The following is a 15,738-nucleotide window of genomic DNA, read 5'->3' as shown; positions in this document are numbered from 1 at the left end:
TTTTTTTCTTAATTTGAAGAAACTAGTGATAAAAATTGTTGGTAAGACAATGATCTAGTCCATTTGCAGCTGCATTTGGACTAGTTTTGTTCCTCAGTAATTGGTGCTACAGGTCTGTAACTTCTCTTCTTCAGTGCCAGCTCATCAAAAAAAGAGGGAGAATACACTGTTTGATATTCACAGATCTCCTGCCAGAAGAAGCCATATCAGGTAAATGTCAGTCGTTTTGTAGGTAGGAGCTGTTTGCTTTCCCTCAGCACATTTTTATTAGGTTTTTAAAATAAAAACATTCTTGAATGAGTTGTATAGTTCATTCGCACACATGTATGGGTCTTGATTTGTGTCTTAGGTTCAGAACTTGATCAGCATACAAAATAAATTTCATAGCACTTCATAACACCAGTACAAGCTTTGTGATAAGTAATCTCCTCTAGAAAGACTAGAAATAGGGGTGCTGTAAGTACTGGAGAAGAGCTGTTTTGCACACTGCAGATTTTTTTTTTTTTGTAAAGACTTATGTTAGGTGTTCACTTTCAAAGCAGCACTTTAAAAGCAACACTTTAACAAATCTCTTTTTTATTCTACAAAGATAAATTGTAGTGATACTTTGTTTTCTTCCAGTTCAAATTTCATTCAATTAATATTAACCATATTAATAAATATTAATGAACATTCTAAACATTTAACATCAAATTTAACAATATTAATTAATAACATTAACCAAATGTGATTTGACTTGCTTTTCTGTGTCAAAGAAGTTTGGTCAAGTTGTCTTGTAGACCTATTGAAAGACTTTATTTAACATAAGATCAGAAGTTAGCACACTTTTTTAACAGTGGACTTATTCAAATATATAAACATTACAATGAAAGGAATCCTTCCTTTAGAGATACCCTCTTGCTTAGATACAATACTGTGATCCTATTACATACTGTAGACAGGACTATATAAATGCATAGTACAGTCTCATCTGAAACTCGTTGCCCAATTTGATGGAATAGTGAAGAGAGAATATAAAATAAATATTATTAGGATCTTGTGATTCTGTTAATATCTTTTGAATATCTTTAATATCATACAATTGTGAAGAGCACTTTAGGTTTTTTTTTTTTTTTTGCTTAAATTCCTTGTTGACATTTTGTTGCATAGCATCTGAACTTTTACATCAGAAACAAAGTTTGAAGGCAATTACCGTTTAGTTTTAGCATGCTTATTACTCTACTCTTTTTATCCTGTCCTATCAAGATATTTAACAACTCTCATAAATTTTCTTAATAATTGTATATTGTTCTTCTGATTTTTTTTTTAAGAAATATATATTTTTTTTGGTTATCAGACAATCAGGCCTTGCCCCTTGGAAAAAACAGCTAGTCAGTGCATTACCATGTTCATGTAAATGGTGCAGCCCACTGTGTTTACAGCAAAATACATGAATTTTTAATAGTGTCCAGCTTCTGTTATTTCATGCAGATGAAAGTGCAAACTTCTTTCAGACTGAAATCAAAACCTTTTTATAAAGAGACCATATGCTTTAGGAACTAAGGAGTTTTTTTAAAAATACTTAAAGGGAAGTATCAAACTGAATAAGGCAACCTGGTCATGATATTTCTGTTGGGTTAGAGGCAACTAATATAGTTGGGACTTTCCTAATAAAGCTGCTGTCTGATATACTTTAACAGCTTAATGGTTGAATACTTGAACACAGTTGCTGAGGTTACATGGGCTAGAGGATGTCTAGAGGATCTACAGTTTCAGTAATGTTTACATTGAAATCAGACATTTCTGGAACAATATAAGAATGTAGACGCTTCCCCCACAGACTATTCTGATACTTACTAATAAAACAAAAATCTGCATGCGTGACTTAAACCTGAGCAGTATTATACTTGCCCTTTTAGTTTTCTTTTTATAAAAAGTCAAAATATGCTGTTCCACTGTGGAAAGCACTCCTGAATTTTATGTTTATTTTGCTATTCAAATAGGAGAAAGAAGCATGCTATTCACAGCAGCGATACAACCTCTTCAGATGAAGAACGTTTTGAAAGAAGAAAATCTAAAAGCATGGCCAGAGCAAGAAATAGGTATAAAAACATCTTTTGTCTTTAGAAGTTTTTTTTAATATATATTTTATTATTTTTAAGAAATTAAGCAGAACTGTTCTATAATGTTCTAGCAATTCTGCAGACTTTTGATTCTGCTTGTCACTACCTGCTGACACAGTACAGAAAGTTTGCTAGTTATGTATTAACAAGGATTTTGAAGTCTTGTGAGTAGATAATTAACAATAGAGATAAAAAGATCAAAAGACAACCCAACTGAATCAAATACAGATTTTTTTTACAGGACACAACAGCTTATATCAGTTAAAAATCTTTGTTTATTTGTTACTGGTATGAAAATAAGGATCACATTGCACCTTGGTCCCAGCTGTTTCAGTTGTACTCCCAAGGGCTAGCTCTTCTTATCTCTTCCTGGTGTTTTGCATGTGTGTGTGCGTGTGTACAGCCCACGCACACACATACAGCAGGAAGTGTTTTACCTTGCACTAATTCACTTGTTATCAATAAACGGAAAGTCTGTAACGTATGTCAGTAAATTGACTTACTGCTATAGATAAAATAGTATGAAAACTGAACAGGAAAAAGTGTTTTCGCTTCTTCCTTTTTCCAACTCTTCTTGTCTGTCGTACTGTTCCTTCTTCCATTGTCAAGTATACCGAAGCCATGTACAACTATCTAAAGAATACTGCAAGTTCAACCTGTGTCTTACTGGTACCTTTCTTCCTCCCTTTTTCTGTGTTTCATCTGATGTAATAGCCATATAAAGATTTAGTGGCTTCTTTATGTACCCCAAGAAGTTGAAACAGGTGCATGTGAGTTAAAAATATTTCTTGCAGATCAAGACTCATCTTGCGGATGAGCTATGAGCTATATTTTTCAAAATCTGTTTTACTTGTACTGATATATTCTATTAATCCTACCCTGCTGAATTTATGCAGTTCATCACTGCTAGTGGAAAAACTCTTGTTCTTTTGATCCATATTGTTTTTTTTCCAAAATCAGAACAATCAAAATAGAACAATATGTGTCTTTTTCTTTGAACAGATGCCTGCCTTTAAATTTTAGAGCAGAAGACTTAGCTAGTGGAATCCTGCGAGAACGTGTAAAAGTTGGGGCAAGTTTGGCAGATGTTGATCCTATGATTGTTGACAAATCGGTAGGTTCTGTTAAGGCTTATTTTTTCTTTCCTTAGTTACAGATAAGCCGAATTTACCATGGCCCTTCATTAGGGTTGAAGTAAGTCCATAATAGCTCATGATTTTTTTTGGTTTGATGCAAAGCTGTTGTTAATTTATTACTTTGGGCTGCAGAATGCTTGGTTGTGGCCTGTGGGCAACCATCAAGCTGCATACGTATAAGTAAGCCAAAATGTCAAATTCCGAACTATATTTCTTTAGTTACAGTCAGTGTTCCATTACCTATTTATTAAGGTAGAAGCTGTGATACTCTGAGCAGTAGAAAAAATCAAGGAAATGGTAGTACTGACAGCCTGGGCTTGTTAACTCAGTGCTAGCTGTGTCCTGTGCAGACTTTATGCAGGACCTGTGCGTGGTTGCCCTCTCTCACCAGTCTGACAAAGGGAATGTGGTCCAGGAAACCCAGCTTGGCTCAGCAAACAGCCTCTTCAGAGGCAACGATTTAGGCTCTGTGATGTGAAGAAGCTGCTGAATTACTTGTAGAACTGAGCTGTTACCTAGAAGTATTTCAACTATATTTGTTATGCTGTGCCTGAACTTAAAAATGCTCTTGGACTTAGGCTGGATCCCTGCAGGTTTACAGGCATCACTGATGCAGTTGCTGTGTGAACTAGATGAATCTCATATTAGTAATTGAGATGTGACTTTCTCAATGTTTTATTTTACACTGTCAAGATTCAGTGAACACCTGTTTTAATATTTTTGATGGATACAGTGTTATTTGTAATTTGTTTTCAAATACATTATTTTAAAAGTAACAATTTCTTTTGTGGAAAGCTGGTACTGTATTTTTCTTTCTTTTTTTTTAAGGTGCGTTTTGATAGTATAGGGGGATTGAGCCATCATATACTTGCACTTAAGGAAATGGTAGTGTTTCCTCTTCTCTATCCAGAAATATTTGAAAAATTCAAAATTCAGCCACCCAGGTAGGTGAATTTATTTGTGACTGCGTTTTTATCTCATTGAACTCTGAAGAATACTTCACTTGAAAATATACAGGAGATTTAATTCTTTCCCTGAAGTGTTTGTAGTTTAAGTAGATTTAAATGCATGCTAACCAACTTATCTGTCAGAATTTAGTAAGCAAAATAAAGTAGATTTTGCAATAAATTATTTTTATTGTGATAAGAAAAATTTCTTTGTGACTTAGTTGAAAGAATTATCAAGTTCTTAATTAAGGCAGCCTTACTACTTTCCCCTTTTCTTTTTCCCTTTATGTTATAAAGTGTTTGACTAAATCAGACTAAATGCTGTTAATTCTTTTATAGAAGTATATCAATGATTTTATATTTTAGTTTTGGTTGCTATTAACTGGATGTTTTGGGATGTGGTTTAGATGGGTACACGTAGTTTAAATAAATGGAATTTTTTTTTTAGAAATTTTGGTCATTTAAAGGAAATATATTTCTCCAAAGAAGTAAGAAAGAACTAACTCAAGTATTACCTAATACTCAATATTTAAGGAGGTACATAATTAGGATAAAATAATCCTTTAAAAAATTAGTATGCCTTTGATTAATGTGCTCTGCAAAGCAAAGATTTAGTGATCTGAAAATGTCATTTTTTTTCTAATGAAGTTGAATATAGTAAATAATACTAGCAGAACTTAAGTCTTTCTTCTCCAGGCTCCCTGTCTTCATTATAAAATTTGACTTGGAGTTTTTCAGGAGACATAAAATAAGTTTGTGACTGTGTTGATCCATTTATCTTCAGGGGCTGTTTATTCTATGGTCCTCCTGGAACAGGTAAAACCTTGGTAGCTAGAGCTCTAGCTAATGAATGCAGTCAAGGAGACAAAAAGGTGGCTTTCTTTATGAGGAAAGGAGCAGACTGCCTCAGTAAGTGGGTTGGTGAATCTGAACGTCAACTTCGACTCCTTTTTGATCAGGTTAGAAGAAAAGATAATGCTTCTCATTAATCTACTTGTATGTTATTTTGTTGTTGCTGCAATCCGTTCTAGGCAGGCAAAATTCTTAGTAATTAAATATCCGTACGTTTCCATAGAAGGGCAGGATTTGTCAAAATTTTGTGCTTAGGTGATGTAATAGAGGAGTGCTGATGATAATTTTCTCAGTGGTGAAAGCTGGGACGAGAAGAATCTGCAGGCTTGTCCACCTATGAAACGTACAATCAGAATTGTTTAGCCAAGAACTGAGAGAGAAAAAAACCAAAATTCCCCCCTGCCCAAACTTATGTGAGCGAGTTTGAATTTGGCTGGCGTACTCTGTATAAATACAAATAAATACTCCAGAAAGGAGGATGCAGGTTTGCATCTGCTGTGTATTTATTTTAGTATCCATATTTGGCTTTGAAAATGATGGACAGAAGAGAGAGTTGTATAAAGCAGTGAAAAATAGTTGCTCAAACAAGCAATTTTCAGACATAGCTGTCTAAACAAACGGATTATGAGCAAATAAGATACTGTTTTCCATAACTCAGTTTAAGGTGTCTCAGTTTGTATATGTTTTGCTATCTTAAATCTCTCGAACACACTTTAAAACTGATTCACTGGTGCCATCTTGCTTATTCGGAGGAGAATGCAGTCTCTTCAGCTTTATCTGAAACAGTACTGTAGCTAAAAATTTAGATTTATTTTCAGACCGTTTGCCTTTAAGCAAAGATGTTTCAGTGTGTGTTGCAGTTTAGCATATTGATGTTTTATAATAAAAACAATTTATTTTCAGTGTTGATGGAGAAATTATGAATTAACTGTTAATTCAATTTTTCTGCATGCCAGGCATACTTGATGAGACCCTCTATAATCTTTTTTGATGAAATAGATGGCTTGGCCCCTGTTCGTTCTAGTAGACAAGATCAAATTCACAGGTAATGCTACGAATATGCTATTAAAGACATACATTATTATGGTAAACCCAGAATGGCGTTTTTCACTGAGTTACTAAGATCTTTACTTTTTGCCTAAGCTCATTTACACTGGAGAGGCCTGATTGTTGAGGATTTTTAGTTTGAAAGTTGCCTTTTCGGCTCTTTAGCCAGAACGTAGTGTGCTGCGAATGGAGTTGCAGTGGCGATTACCCTACAACACAGGCTTGGAAAGATGCCTTGACCTACAGATCTCCGTAGCCTTCCCTGTTGCTGGCTTTGTGTTCTATTTGTTACCAGCCCAACAGAATAAGCAATTGATAAAAATCTTGTTTCAAAGTGATAAATTGTAGTGTCCTGCAAATGAACTGCGTACCTTTACAGTTTTGATTCTGGGTGGGGGAATATGGAAATATATCTTAAGTTAATAACATACAAGTTTTGTTGTCCGTTTCTTACAACAGCTTACTGTTAGATGAAATTTTTTCTTGGTGCCTTCAATCGCAATTTTGCTACATGTTTTATGGCAACATACTTGTACATACAAACGTTACTGTCTATAAAAGGAAGAGACTGTACATCTCCTCCTGCTCAGCTGAGGGAGATTTCTGGGGAGAGCAGACAAGGCTGTGAAAAGGATGTGGCTTTTTCTTGATACAGCCTTTCTCCTGCTGGTGCTACTCTTGCTCTAAACAGCATGATGTAGCCACTGGCTAGTGGAAGTGGACTTTTCAGGGCCACAGTCGGTTTCTTTCTGAGCTCACGCTCCCAAAATCTTTTAAAGGAAAAAGTCTGAATTCGATGTAGTATTTCGTGGAGTCATAATAGTATGTGTTATACAGATGGTAGCGAAAGGCTCAGTCTTGCTTTTAGATTTGAAACAATTATCATGCGTTTTTTTAAAAATTAGCATACACTGGACCAGGTTGCCCAGAGAGGTGGTGGAGTCTCCTTCTCTGGAGATCTTCAAGGCCTACCTGGATGCAACCCTGTCTAACATGCTCTAGGTGACCCTGCTGAGCAGGGAGGTTGGACTAGATGATCTCCAGAGATCCCTTCCAACCTTACTGATTCTAAGATTCTATGATTCTGTGATTCTAAGTTATGAGTGTTGCAGTTGGAAGAATAAAAATCCTTGTGGTGTTCCCAATAAGTTATTTTTTGAAAACTTCCTTTTAGTTCGATAGTGTCTACTCTCCTTGCGCTCATGGATGGACTGGATAATAGAGGTGAAATAGTTGTAATTGGTGCTACAAACAGACTGGATTCTATAGATCCTGCACTCAGGAGACCTGGTCGCTTTGACAGGGAATTTCTTTTCAACCTGCCTGATCAAAAGGTAAAACTTAGAAGTAGTATATTAAACCAGTATATTAAATACTATATTATAAGTATATTAAACATTTGAATACCTCACAGCCAATCTTATGAAAGAACAGTTTATATACTTGCATGTAAGGTTGTTTCATTTTGCAAAGACATTTATAGTAAAAGCATGTTGTTAATACACATAAATTTGACAAACTTACAATCTCCAGAACATTGTAAAAACAGAGGTAAATTGTTTGCGTTAAACTGAATTGCTTAGCTAAAAACTTTCTTTGTATAGATTTGTATAATGAGCCCTAAATGTTGCAGTTTTGGAACTTATGTTAGGAGAAGATACCTGTACTACCCTGTAGAATGCTAAACACAGAAAATTTACATATAAAACTAGAAGTTGTTATATTGGCAATATGAATATTTCGGTTCCTTGTAGATTTTTATAAACTTGGCTATAAAGTTGCGTGAATTTATACATGAAATTAAATGTAGTGTGCAAATTGATAGTATTCGATTCCAGTAGAATTTTTTTAATGAAATACGTTTGGAATTTGTGTACGTACTAAGCTAGTCAGTAATTAATTGGTGAGGCATGTGACAGTAGAAGCTGTTAATAACATTTACAGCAATTAAAATTAAAATATAAAATTATGAAAATTCCTACTAGAACATAAATTGTGGTCAGTTTATATGTAATAATGTTGATTATACAGCAATTAAAATATGTAACTGGCGAACTGAAAAATTACAAATCATATGAAATTTCAGAAAAGTAAAAAACACTTTGTCCTCATGAGAGTTTGAGGGTAATTTTTTTTTGTTTAATGTATTTCAGCAACATATAAGCAAATGTGTAAAATACCTTGATATTTGTATGAATAAATATTTTTATCTAAAATATCTTGACATGAATTTGGCTTGCTAATTTTGAATTATTTTTTTTTCTAATCAGGCACGAAAGCACATTTTACAAATTCATACCAGGGATTGGAACCCCAAATTGTCAGATCCTTTCTTAGGAGAACTGGCTGAAAAATGTGTTGGTGAGTATTATGATACTGGTAACTTTACTGTAGATGCTTTCTCTTTCTTTTGTTTAAAACTTTGAAAGTATGTTAAATATTTTCAGAATAGTTACTATTTTTACCATTTTTAAACTTCTGTACTTTAAACAACACTTTCTGTAACATCACAGTATGCTTCTGCCTTACTAAAATAAAAAATTAATAGCTAGCAGTTGTTTGTAGGTAAAATACAGTCGTGTTTCCTTTTTGTAGCATCCACTGCCCTTTTAGGGGATGTGTACCCACAAAGAGAAGCAAAATGAAGTGTGAATTAGAATCTTTGGGTAGACTTCTCATTAAATTAGTATATTGCAGATGAAATAGGGAGACATATGTCTTTGTCTTCATGTGGAAGAAAAAAAATCAGTACTTTTTTCTTTTGTTTTTACTGCAACTGGCATATTGTCCTCTGACAGAAGTCTCTCTAACTAACCAGCCTTTCTAAAGGTGACTTTTTTTTTCCAGATTGCTAGCACATGACAAATACAGAGTGTAGATATAGGCAGGGGGGAAAAATAGCACCACACCCTGAGTACCTTAAATAAACGTTTGGAGCGCTCAGAGACCTGCTGTACTGAATGGAGGATGGTTGTTCAAGATAAACCTGCTACTGAAAAGCTAATCAGAAACCAAATATTTTTATAATGAATTTAACAGAGGAAATGACCCTAAAACACCCATCACAATCTCCTCTCAGCAATTTGTCATACAAAGATACAGTCTCTGTCAGCCATCTGCTTGGACAAGCACTGAAGTTCTCAGAAAAAGGACAGTCTCAAATATCTGTACATTGGAATCCATCATCAAAGAAATAAGAACTTTAAATTGAACATCAGTCCATTCAGTCAGCTACAGTACATCCGAATTATCCTCTTCATCCACAGGGACATCTGTCATCGAAGCAGCATCGCTCCGCTTCTGATGCACAAAGACCTCAACATCTTCTGGTGAGGAGAAAACATAACTATCCAGCAAACTGCGATTTAAGCTTTGCCGAGTATAAGACAGCATGTGCCAAACCCATTTCGTGTAAATTCCGCTTGATTTGTGCAAAGACCTGATGCTGCTTAATGGGACAAAGGGGAGTAGTTGGGATAAAATCAGTTATTTCTTTGGAAGCTCGCCATATTTTGCCTTGAGAACACAATTATATATTTTAAAATTTCAGACCATAGGGAAAGCCATTTGTAGATTTTATTGGAAGACCCTTTAGTTCTGTGGAAAAATTAACTAATAAAAATAAATACTCTTTTCTGTTTTCCTTGGCTTTCCTGTTGTCCAACCACTATGCACTTGATTTTCTCCTTTATGTATCTTGGAATTTAAAAGTTTCAGTATGTCCAAGATTAAAACCTTCTGGCTATTACAAGGACTCCTTAAAACTGTTGAAGTAAGGCTCACCTATCTTCTTCATCTTGAGATTGCCTCCTCATTTTTGTAAGTGAAATCTGTAGCAGCTAACTGTTTACAGAGGCTTTCCAACTTCTTTGTGGCCATGCAAATAAGATTCCTTGGCCCACTTGTCACGCTGATACAGTAGCTACTAGCTTGTTTGTTGTTTTCCTCTTGTGTGCAGGTTTTTATTAATTAAAAAAAAGTAAAGGCCACCTAGACTCTCAGGCTTTTGGTGGTTTATACCTCTCTCCAGTTCAGCAAAGTTGGCAACGCTTACAAGCATGTGGATCCTAATGAAGAAAAATCTGAAACACCTACCAAAATAAATGACTTTAGGAAGCGTGTGTATGTGCAATTCAGAACTTTTTAGGTCAGTGGGTCCAATTACATGGAAATTTATAAGGAAAAAGCCCCCGGACTTGGAAAAGTAGGTTATTTCCTGAGAGTGAATTTTTGCCCCAGGTATTAGAAATTGCAAACTTCTTAGCAAACTTCGATGTGTAGGTATGCGCGAATTAAAGAACTCATTCAGTGAATAGCCCTGTAACCATAATGAGTATGAGACAGTGAAGCAGCACGGGGAGAATCTGGAATTACTCAGAAGACCACACGCTGATGTCTTACTAGTACCTTTAAGAAACATTAGTAATTACTGCATTCTCTCTCCATGCAAGTGTGTGCTGGAGAATGGGCCCCAGCTATCCTGAACTTGCAGTCTTTGCTTATCTCTTGTGCTTATTTCCTTGTTATGAACATTAACTTTGTCTGATAGAGAGACTGATACCTATGAACTCAGTCTGGTGGGAAACAAAAACATACTAGCAACAGAAGAAGCGTGAACTCCTCCATCTGCCATCTTGCAGATGAATCTTTTCACAATGTAAAGAGGGTTATTTAAATAACATTAAATGGAATTGTGAAGAAGCAAGCCATGCTCAAGATGCTTGGTAAAAATATTCTGTTCTGTGCTTGTTGTTAGAGGAGCATTTTGTGACAAAATGATACCTTGTTAAATTTTTTTCTTTCCCATCCTAATAATAATGATAGAGGGGAAAATGTTGGCATTAGTGTTCATGTTTTCTCACAGGTATGTGAAAGACGTGTGATAGGTAGTTTTTCATTTCTGCCGCTACACTGGGTTGTTGGCTAGTTTGCTTTCCATGCTGTCCGTCTGGGGAGCTGCACTGCCGAAAGCGGAAGAAGTGGCCGAGGTTGTTAGACTCGATGGTTGACCTATCGCAGTAGCAGTTTGTTAGTAGATTTTTAGGGTGGGTATTAGGCAGAAGAGAGTTTAGAGAGGACGTAATTTCTCCACAGTCAAAATACAAGAATATGGCTTAAAAATTAGAGTGTTCCAAATGTATTCTTCAGAGGGCTGCTTGCTGCAAGTCATACTTCACAAATATTTGGCGCTGTGGTGATGGTAGGTAGAGCAATATGTGCCACTTCAGAAGAGTATCTCGTCCTGCCCAAGTTAACGTGCGCCAGTACCTTTGGTCTACCAAACTGAATGTCCTTTCTGACCTGCTTCAAAAATGGAAGCAGATGCAATGTGGTTTTATGTGGTAGTGTCAGTCTGGGCAAAAATAATTTCAGATCCTTGGCTGTTGCCATGATGCATTTTATTTTGCTTTGACAATGTTTTACTCATGCTCTTCCTCCTCTTAATTGGGATGCATTTATATTTTGGAGAGAAAAGTCGCTAATATTTCACAGGATACAAAATTCTTGCTGTTTTCTTGTCACTGAAAGGAATGTGTGGTGTGCACAGGAGAGCCCCTCTGAAAGAGACACCGATTATTACTCTTCAAATGTAATTGCTCCTGAGAAATGGGAAGTAGAACTGGAGACTAATTGAGTATCTGATCACCTGAGAATTTAATTTTGAAAATAGGCTACAGGCTATTATTTCCTAATTTTGCAATTCCATGGAGATGTACAAGCTGTGATTAAAAAGACTGTTAGAAGGTGGTATTGCAGCATTTATTAATAGAAAAATTGGAAAGGACATACAGCTCTTGAGCTGCTGGATCTTTTGTGACAAAAATGCTAAACTAGTTTTTGTGGTGACAGGGTTTTGGGGCACTATACAACTCCAATAGACCTTTGATATAACAACTTTGATTTAGTCTCCAATCTTACTTGTTTAATCCAGTATGCTTGTTATGTAAAAGGTGGCTCAATTTAAATGGGAATGTAATGCCTGATTAAAAAAGAAAAAACAAGCAGAATTTAGAATAAAACATTTATTTCTAATTTCTCTGCTACACCTGTAGGCACTGTCTGTAGTGGGTTGTATACTTGCACATGATTGATGGAGTGTGCCTGCATGGTTTTGATTTCATGATACGAGGTTAATTTAAAAAAAATATATAACTTTAGAGCCAAAAATAATTAGTTGCCTAGTGACTAATAAAGATGGACATATTTGAACCTATTTCAAGACTGTTGCATGTATTTATTTTTTTGTTAAGGTAATTGTTAATGTGAATTTCTAGATTCTTTTTAAGTAACAATCGGTGTGTACATATCAGGTTTATGCAATTATAGCTACTAACCTTTTTATAAAAATAGAAAGCTTAATTTAGAAATTGTCTAGTATTTATGATGATATTCTGGCTATGTTTTTTGAATTATGTTCAAATGTATATGAGAAACTCAGGTGTAATTTTAAGTCTCTAGGCCAATTCAAAAAATCTCTTTTTTTTAATAGCTGAAAAGTTGCTATCTCTTATTATTATCCTCAAAATAGATACAACTGAAAGAGGAAGATGGCTAATTGTTAGTCTCCCATATTTAATTGTTTACTGGATTATTTTTCAATATTTTGTATGCTGTCATCTTTGTTTCTTGTTTCTGTATGGAGCTTGTAAAACTGTTGTGTGCCAGTAGTACTGAAAGAACAGAGGACAGAAAGAGATAAACAAGGCAGGCTTTGGTTGTGGGGCTAAGGGTTGCCAAAAGACCAATACAAAAATAGAGAAGAAAAGGTGCAAGCAGTGTAAGAAAAAAAAAAGTTGAATAATTTAAAAAAATTAAATAATTGGTGAAATGCTTCTACAAACACTTCCTTGCAAAGCCACAAACTTTTATATTCTGATAACACTGTGCAATGTACTACATTTTCCTGTAGTGACTTTAAAATTCTCAAAAAGAATTTTTCCAGTGCGAGTTGTTGTTTTCGTTTTTGAAAGCTGGAACTGTAGTACTGCAAAGTACGGTGACATATTAATGTCTACTGCTGAGAGATACAGAGAAATACTGTTGTTTGAAATCTGATTTCTAGTCCTATGGAAAAATCCCAAACCATTAGTACTGCGAAAGAGACAGGATAGTAAGTCTCTCAATATTGTTGTAATTATCAGATATGTGCTTGTAAATAGTGATGATTAAGCAATTATAGGGTAGCCATTTGTAAATATTTAGAAGCTGGACTAAATGAGAATTTTGATGCTTTTTAGTAGTTTTGCTAGTCTTTTGGCTATACTAGTAAAATTATGAAACTGTAAAAAGTCTGGAAGGTTTTCTTGATAGTAAAAGTTAAGATTTTTCTAAGAATCCTTGTATGCTTTTTCGTAACAGGAGTTTTCCTTGTGTCTGTATTCATCTCATTGAACGTTTTTCTTTATATTGCTCATTTTATCAGTTTGCAAGAATGTAAAGTCAATGAGACTCATCTATTATAACAAAATTATTTTGCTTTTTCAAAATACATTTGTGTAGAAATGTTAAAATAGAAGAGAAGAGGGGCTATTATGTTACAAAAAGCATACTTTAGAGAATACTAAGGAAAAAGGCAGAGAGGAAATAGATCTTTAACTGTGTGTGGGGGGAAATAGCATATATTACAGTGAAAACAGGTCATTTTAACTTTCACGAGAGATTCATTTCTTGCTTTATTTTAATATAACTATAGAATTTTTTTTTGATACATAGCATTGTCATTGTATTATTATGATTTGCACTAGACCTGCACCTTCTCACAGGTGCTGTGTGGGCCTTGACAGCGAAGTGTTACTGATTATTTTTAGCTTTAGGCATGTTTGAAACATGCAGCACACCAGGGCTATTTCATTGAAAATACTTCTTTTTTTTTTTTCTTTTTTTTTTTTTTTTTTCCTTATTGCATTCTAGGGTACTGTGGAGCCGACATAAAAGCACTTTGCACTGAGGCGGCCTTGATTGCCCTGAGACGACGCTATCCCCAGATTTATGTGAGCAGTCAGAAGCTACAACTTGATGTTTCTTCAGTAGTTCTCAGCGCACAAGACTTTTATCATGCAATGCAGAACATTGTGCCTGCTTCCCAACGTGCCGTGACATCTTCAGGACATGCGTTATCTCCTGTGATCAGACCGTTGTTGGAACGTACATTCACTGACCTTCTTGAGGTTTTACACAAGGTGTTTCCCCATGCTGAGTTTAGCCAGGGTGACAAAAATGAAGGTATGTGGCTTTGGGTGGCTTTGTTTTGCAAATCCTGTTTAAAATCGGAAAATTTCAGTTAGCTGTCTTCTATTGCTACCCTAAAAACTCACATATATTATGTTAGAACATGTGTACAATTTCCTTGGATGTTACTTAATTATTTTTGCTGATTTCATGTTGCTGTAGCGTTTAATAAACTAACGTATATAGACGAAGATCCCATGTGTATGACTGCCACCTGAAAAAAAGGAAGACCCTCCAAGGAATTTGCAATTGAAATATGAGAAATAATAAGGCATAATCAGGTGGTGGAACCTGAAGAAAGTAGTGAGACACTTGCTCAGTGTGTTAGGACCTGACCTATCCTAAGTAACCATTAGCTTGTTCCTCTGCCTTCTGCATGCTGAGGATGCAGAAACAGGATTGGGCTGCAGAGAAGCATGATGGGGAGCCAGCAGCTTGTCAGGTGACAATCCAGTTAGACAGGACACCTGAGCCTCTGCAGTGGTCACCTACTCATGCGAGAGCACGTCCTGGTGCTTCTTCCCCTTCTGCTGGCCTGGTGCACTTCTGATCTTGGGAGTTGATTCTGCTGCGTTAGCAAGTTGAGAACTATTTGCTGTTTCATCAGGTTACTTTCTGCCAAACTAGTGAGTGAAATCAGCTCAGGAAGGGGTCAGATGTGTGCCAGGTCCCTGCCGCAGTGGGAGTAGCGCAAGTGCATCAAGGAAGCAGGCAATAAGGGGAAGTGTGACTGTTTTCACTGGCAGGGAGTCAATAGGTTCTGCTTTTTTTTGCCTAGCTGTTCTGAGCCATATTTTAATAGTTATTCTGCTCGGTTTTTTGGAAGTTAAGTATTGAAAAATATCTTGGTTTTTGATACCTATGTATTTTGATAAGCTATTTTTGGTGTTTGTCTTTGGGAGCGAACTCGCCCACCCCACACGCTTTATAAATAGTCCTTGTGGTTGTGTGTGAACTTTGGAATAGCTCAGAGTCATAAAGCAGATCTGTGACAGCTATGACTTTGTTTTCTTTCCTTTTCCAGAGCATGCTTTCAGACTGCAGGCCAGGCAGCTTGTGCTGATCCTCGTGCTGGCTGCTGTACTTCCACCCGCCCAGCTGCGTATTTTTGCTCTGTCCCTCACACTTCGTACATGTCAGGCCCTTTATTAAACCGTAGTAGCAAACTCATCCAAAACAGACTCATTTTTTGTTGGGTTAGTTTTCTGCTGACTGTGGGATAGCTGGAGGTTTCAATGAGTGTGGGAGTTGGCACAAGAAAGGGCCTGGGAATACGTGGTAGTGAGTAGTGGGGAGGTGAGCTAGCTACCTTGCAGCAGCTAGCAGTTAAATCATGTTAGGCTGCCTTGGAACTATAAATTAAGATGCTGAAGTCTTCTACACTTTTAACCTATTGATAATGCCTAATTTATCATTACTGTAGTG

At 35.9% G+C, this 15,738-nt stretch overlaps 1 protein-coding gene across 7 annotated transcripts in view; it reads left to right on the top strand.

Annotated features, from left to right (window-relative positions):
- The window catches only part of ATAD2B (ATPase family AAA domain containing 2B), a 78,191-nt gene that overhangs the window by 24,041 nt on the left and 38,412 nt on the right, over positions 1-15,738 (top strand). For all 7 annotated transcript variants that reach the window (XM_062573190.1, XM_062573189.1, XM_062573186.1 and 4 more), the window contains 9 exons: positions 135-210; positions 1,983-2,081; positions 3,105-3,216; positions 4,067-4,182; positions 4,970-5,144; positions 5,994-6,082; positions 7,259-7,418; positions 8,355-8,445; positions 13,996-14,307. In XM_062573190.1, coding sequence (XP_062429174.1) covers positions 135-210; positions 1,983-2,081; positions 3,105-3,216; positions 4,067-4,182; positions 4,970-5,144; positions 5,994-6,082; positions 7,259-7,418; positions 8,355-8,445; positions 13,996-14,307 — 1,230 coding nt within the window. The remainder of the gene's footprint in view (positions 1-134; positions 211-1,982; positions 2,082-3,104; positions 3,217-4,066; positions 4,183-4,969; positions 5,145-5,993; positions 6,083-7,258; positions 7,419-8,354; positions 8,446-13,995; positions 14,308-15,738) is intronic.

Source organism: Rhea pennata, chromosome 3 (assembly GCF_028389875.1).
Source record: "Rhea pennata isolate bPtePen1 chromosome 3, bPtePen1.pri, whole genome shotgun sequence".
Lineage (NCBI taxonomy): Eukaryota > Metazoa > Chordata > Aves > Rheiformes > Rheidae > Rhea > Rhea pennata.
Note: the sequence above shows the minus strand (reverse complement) of the source record. Positions and strands in the feature narration are given on the sequence as shown.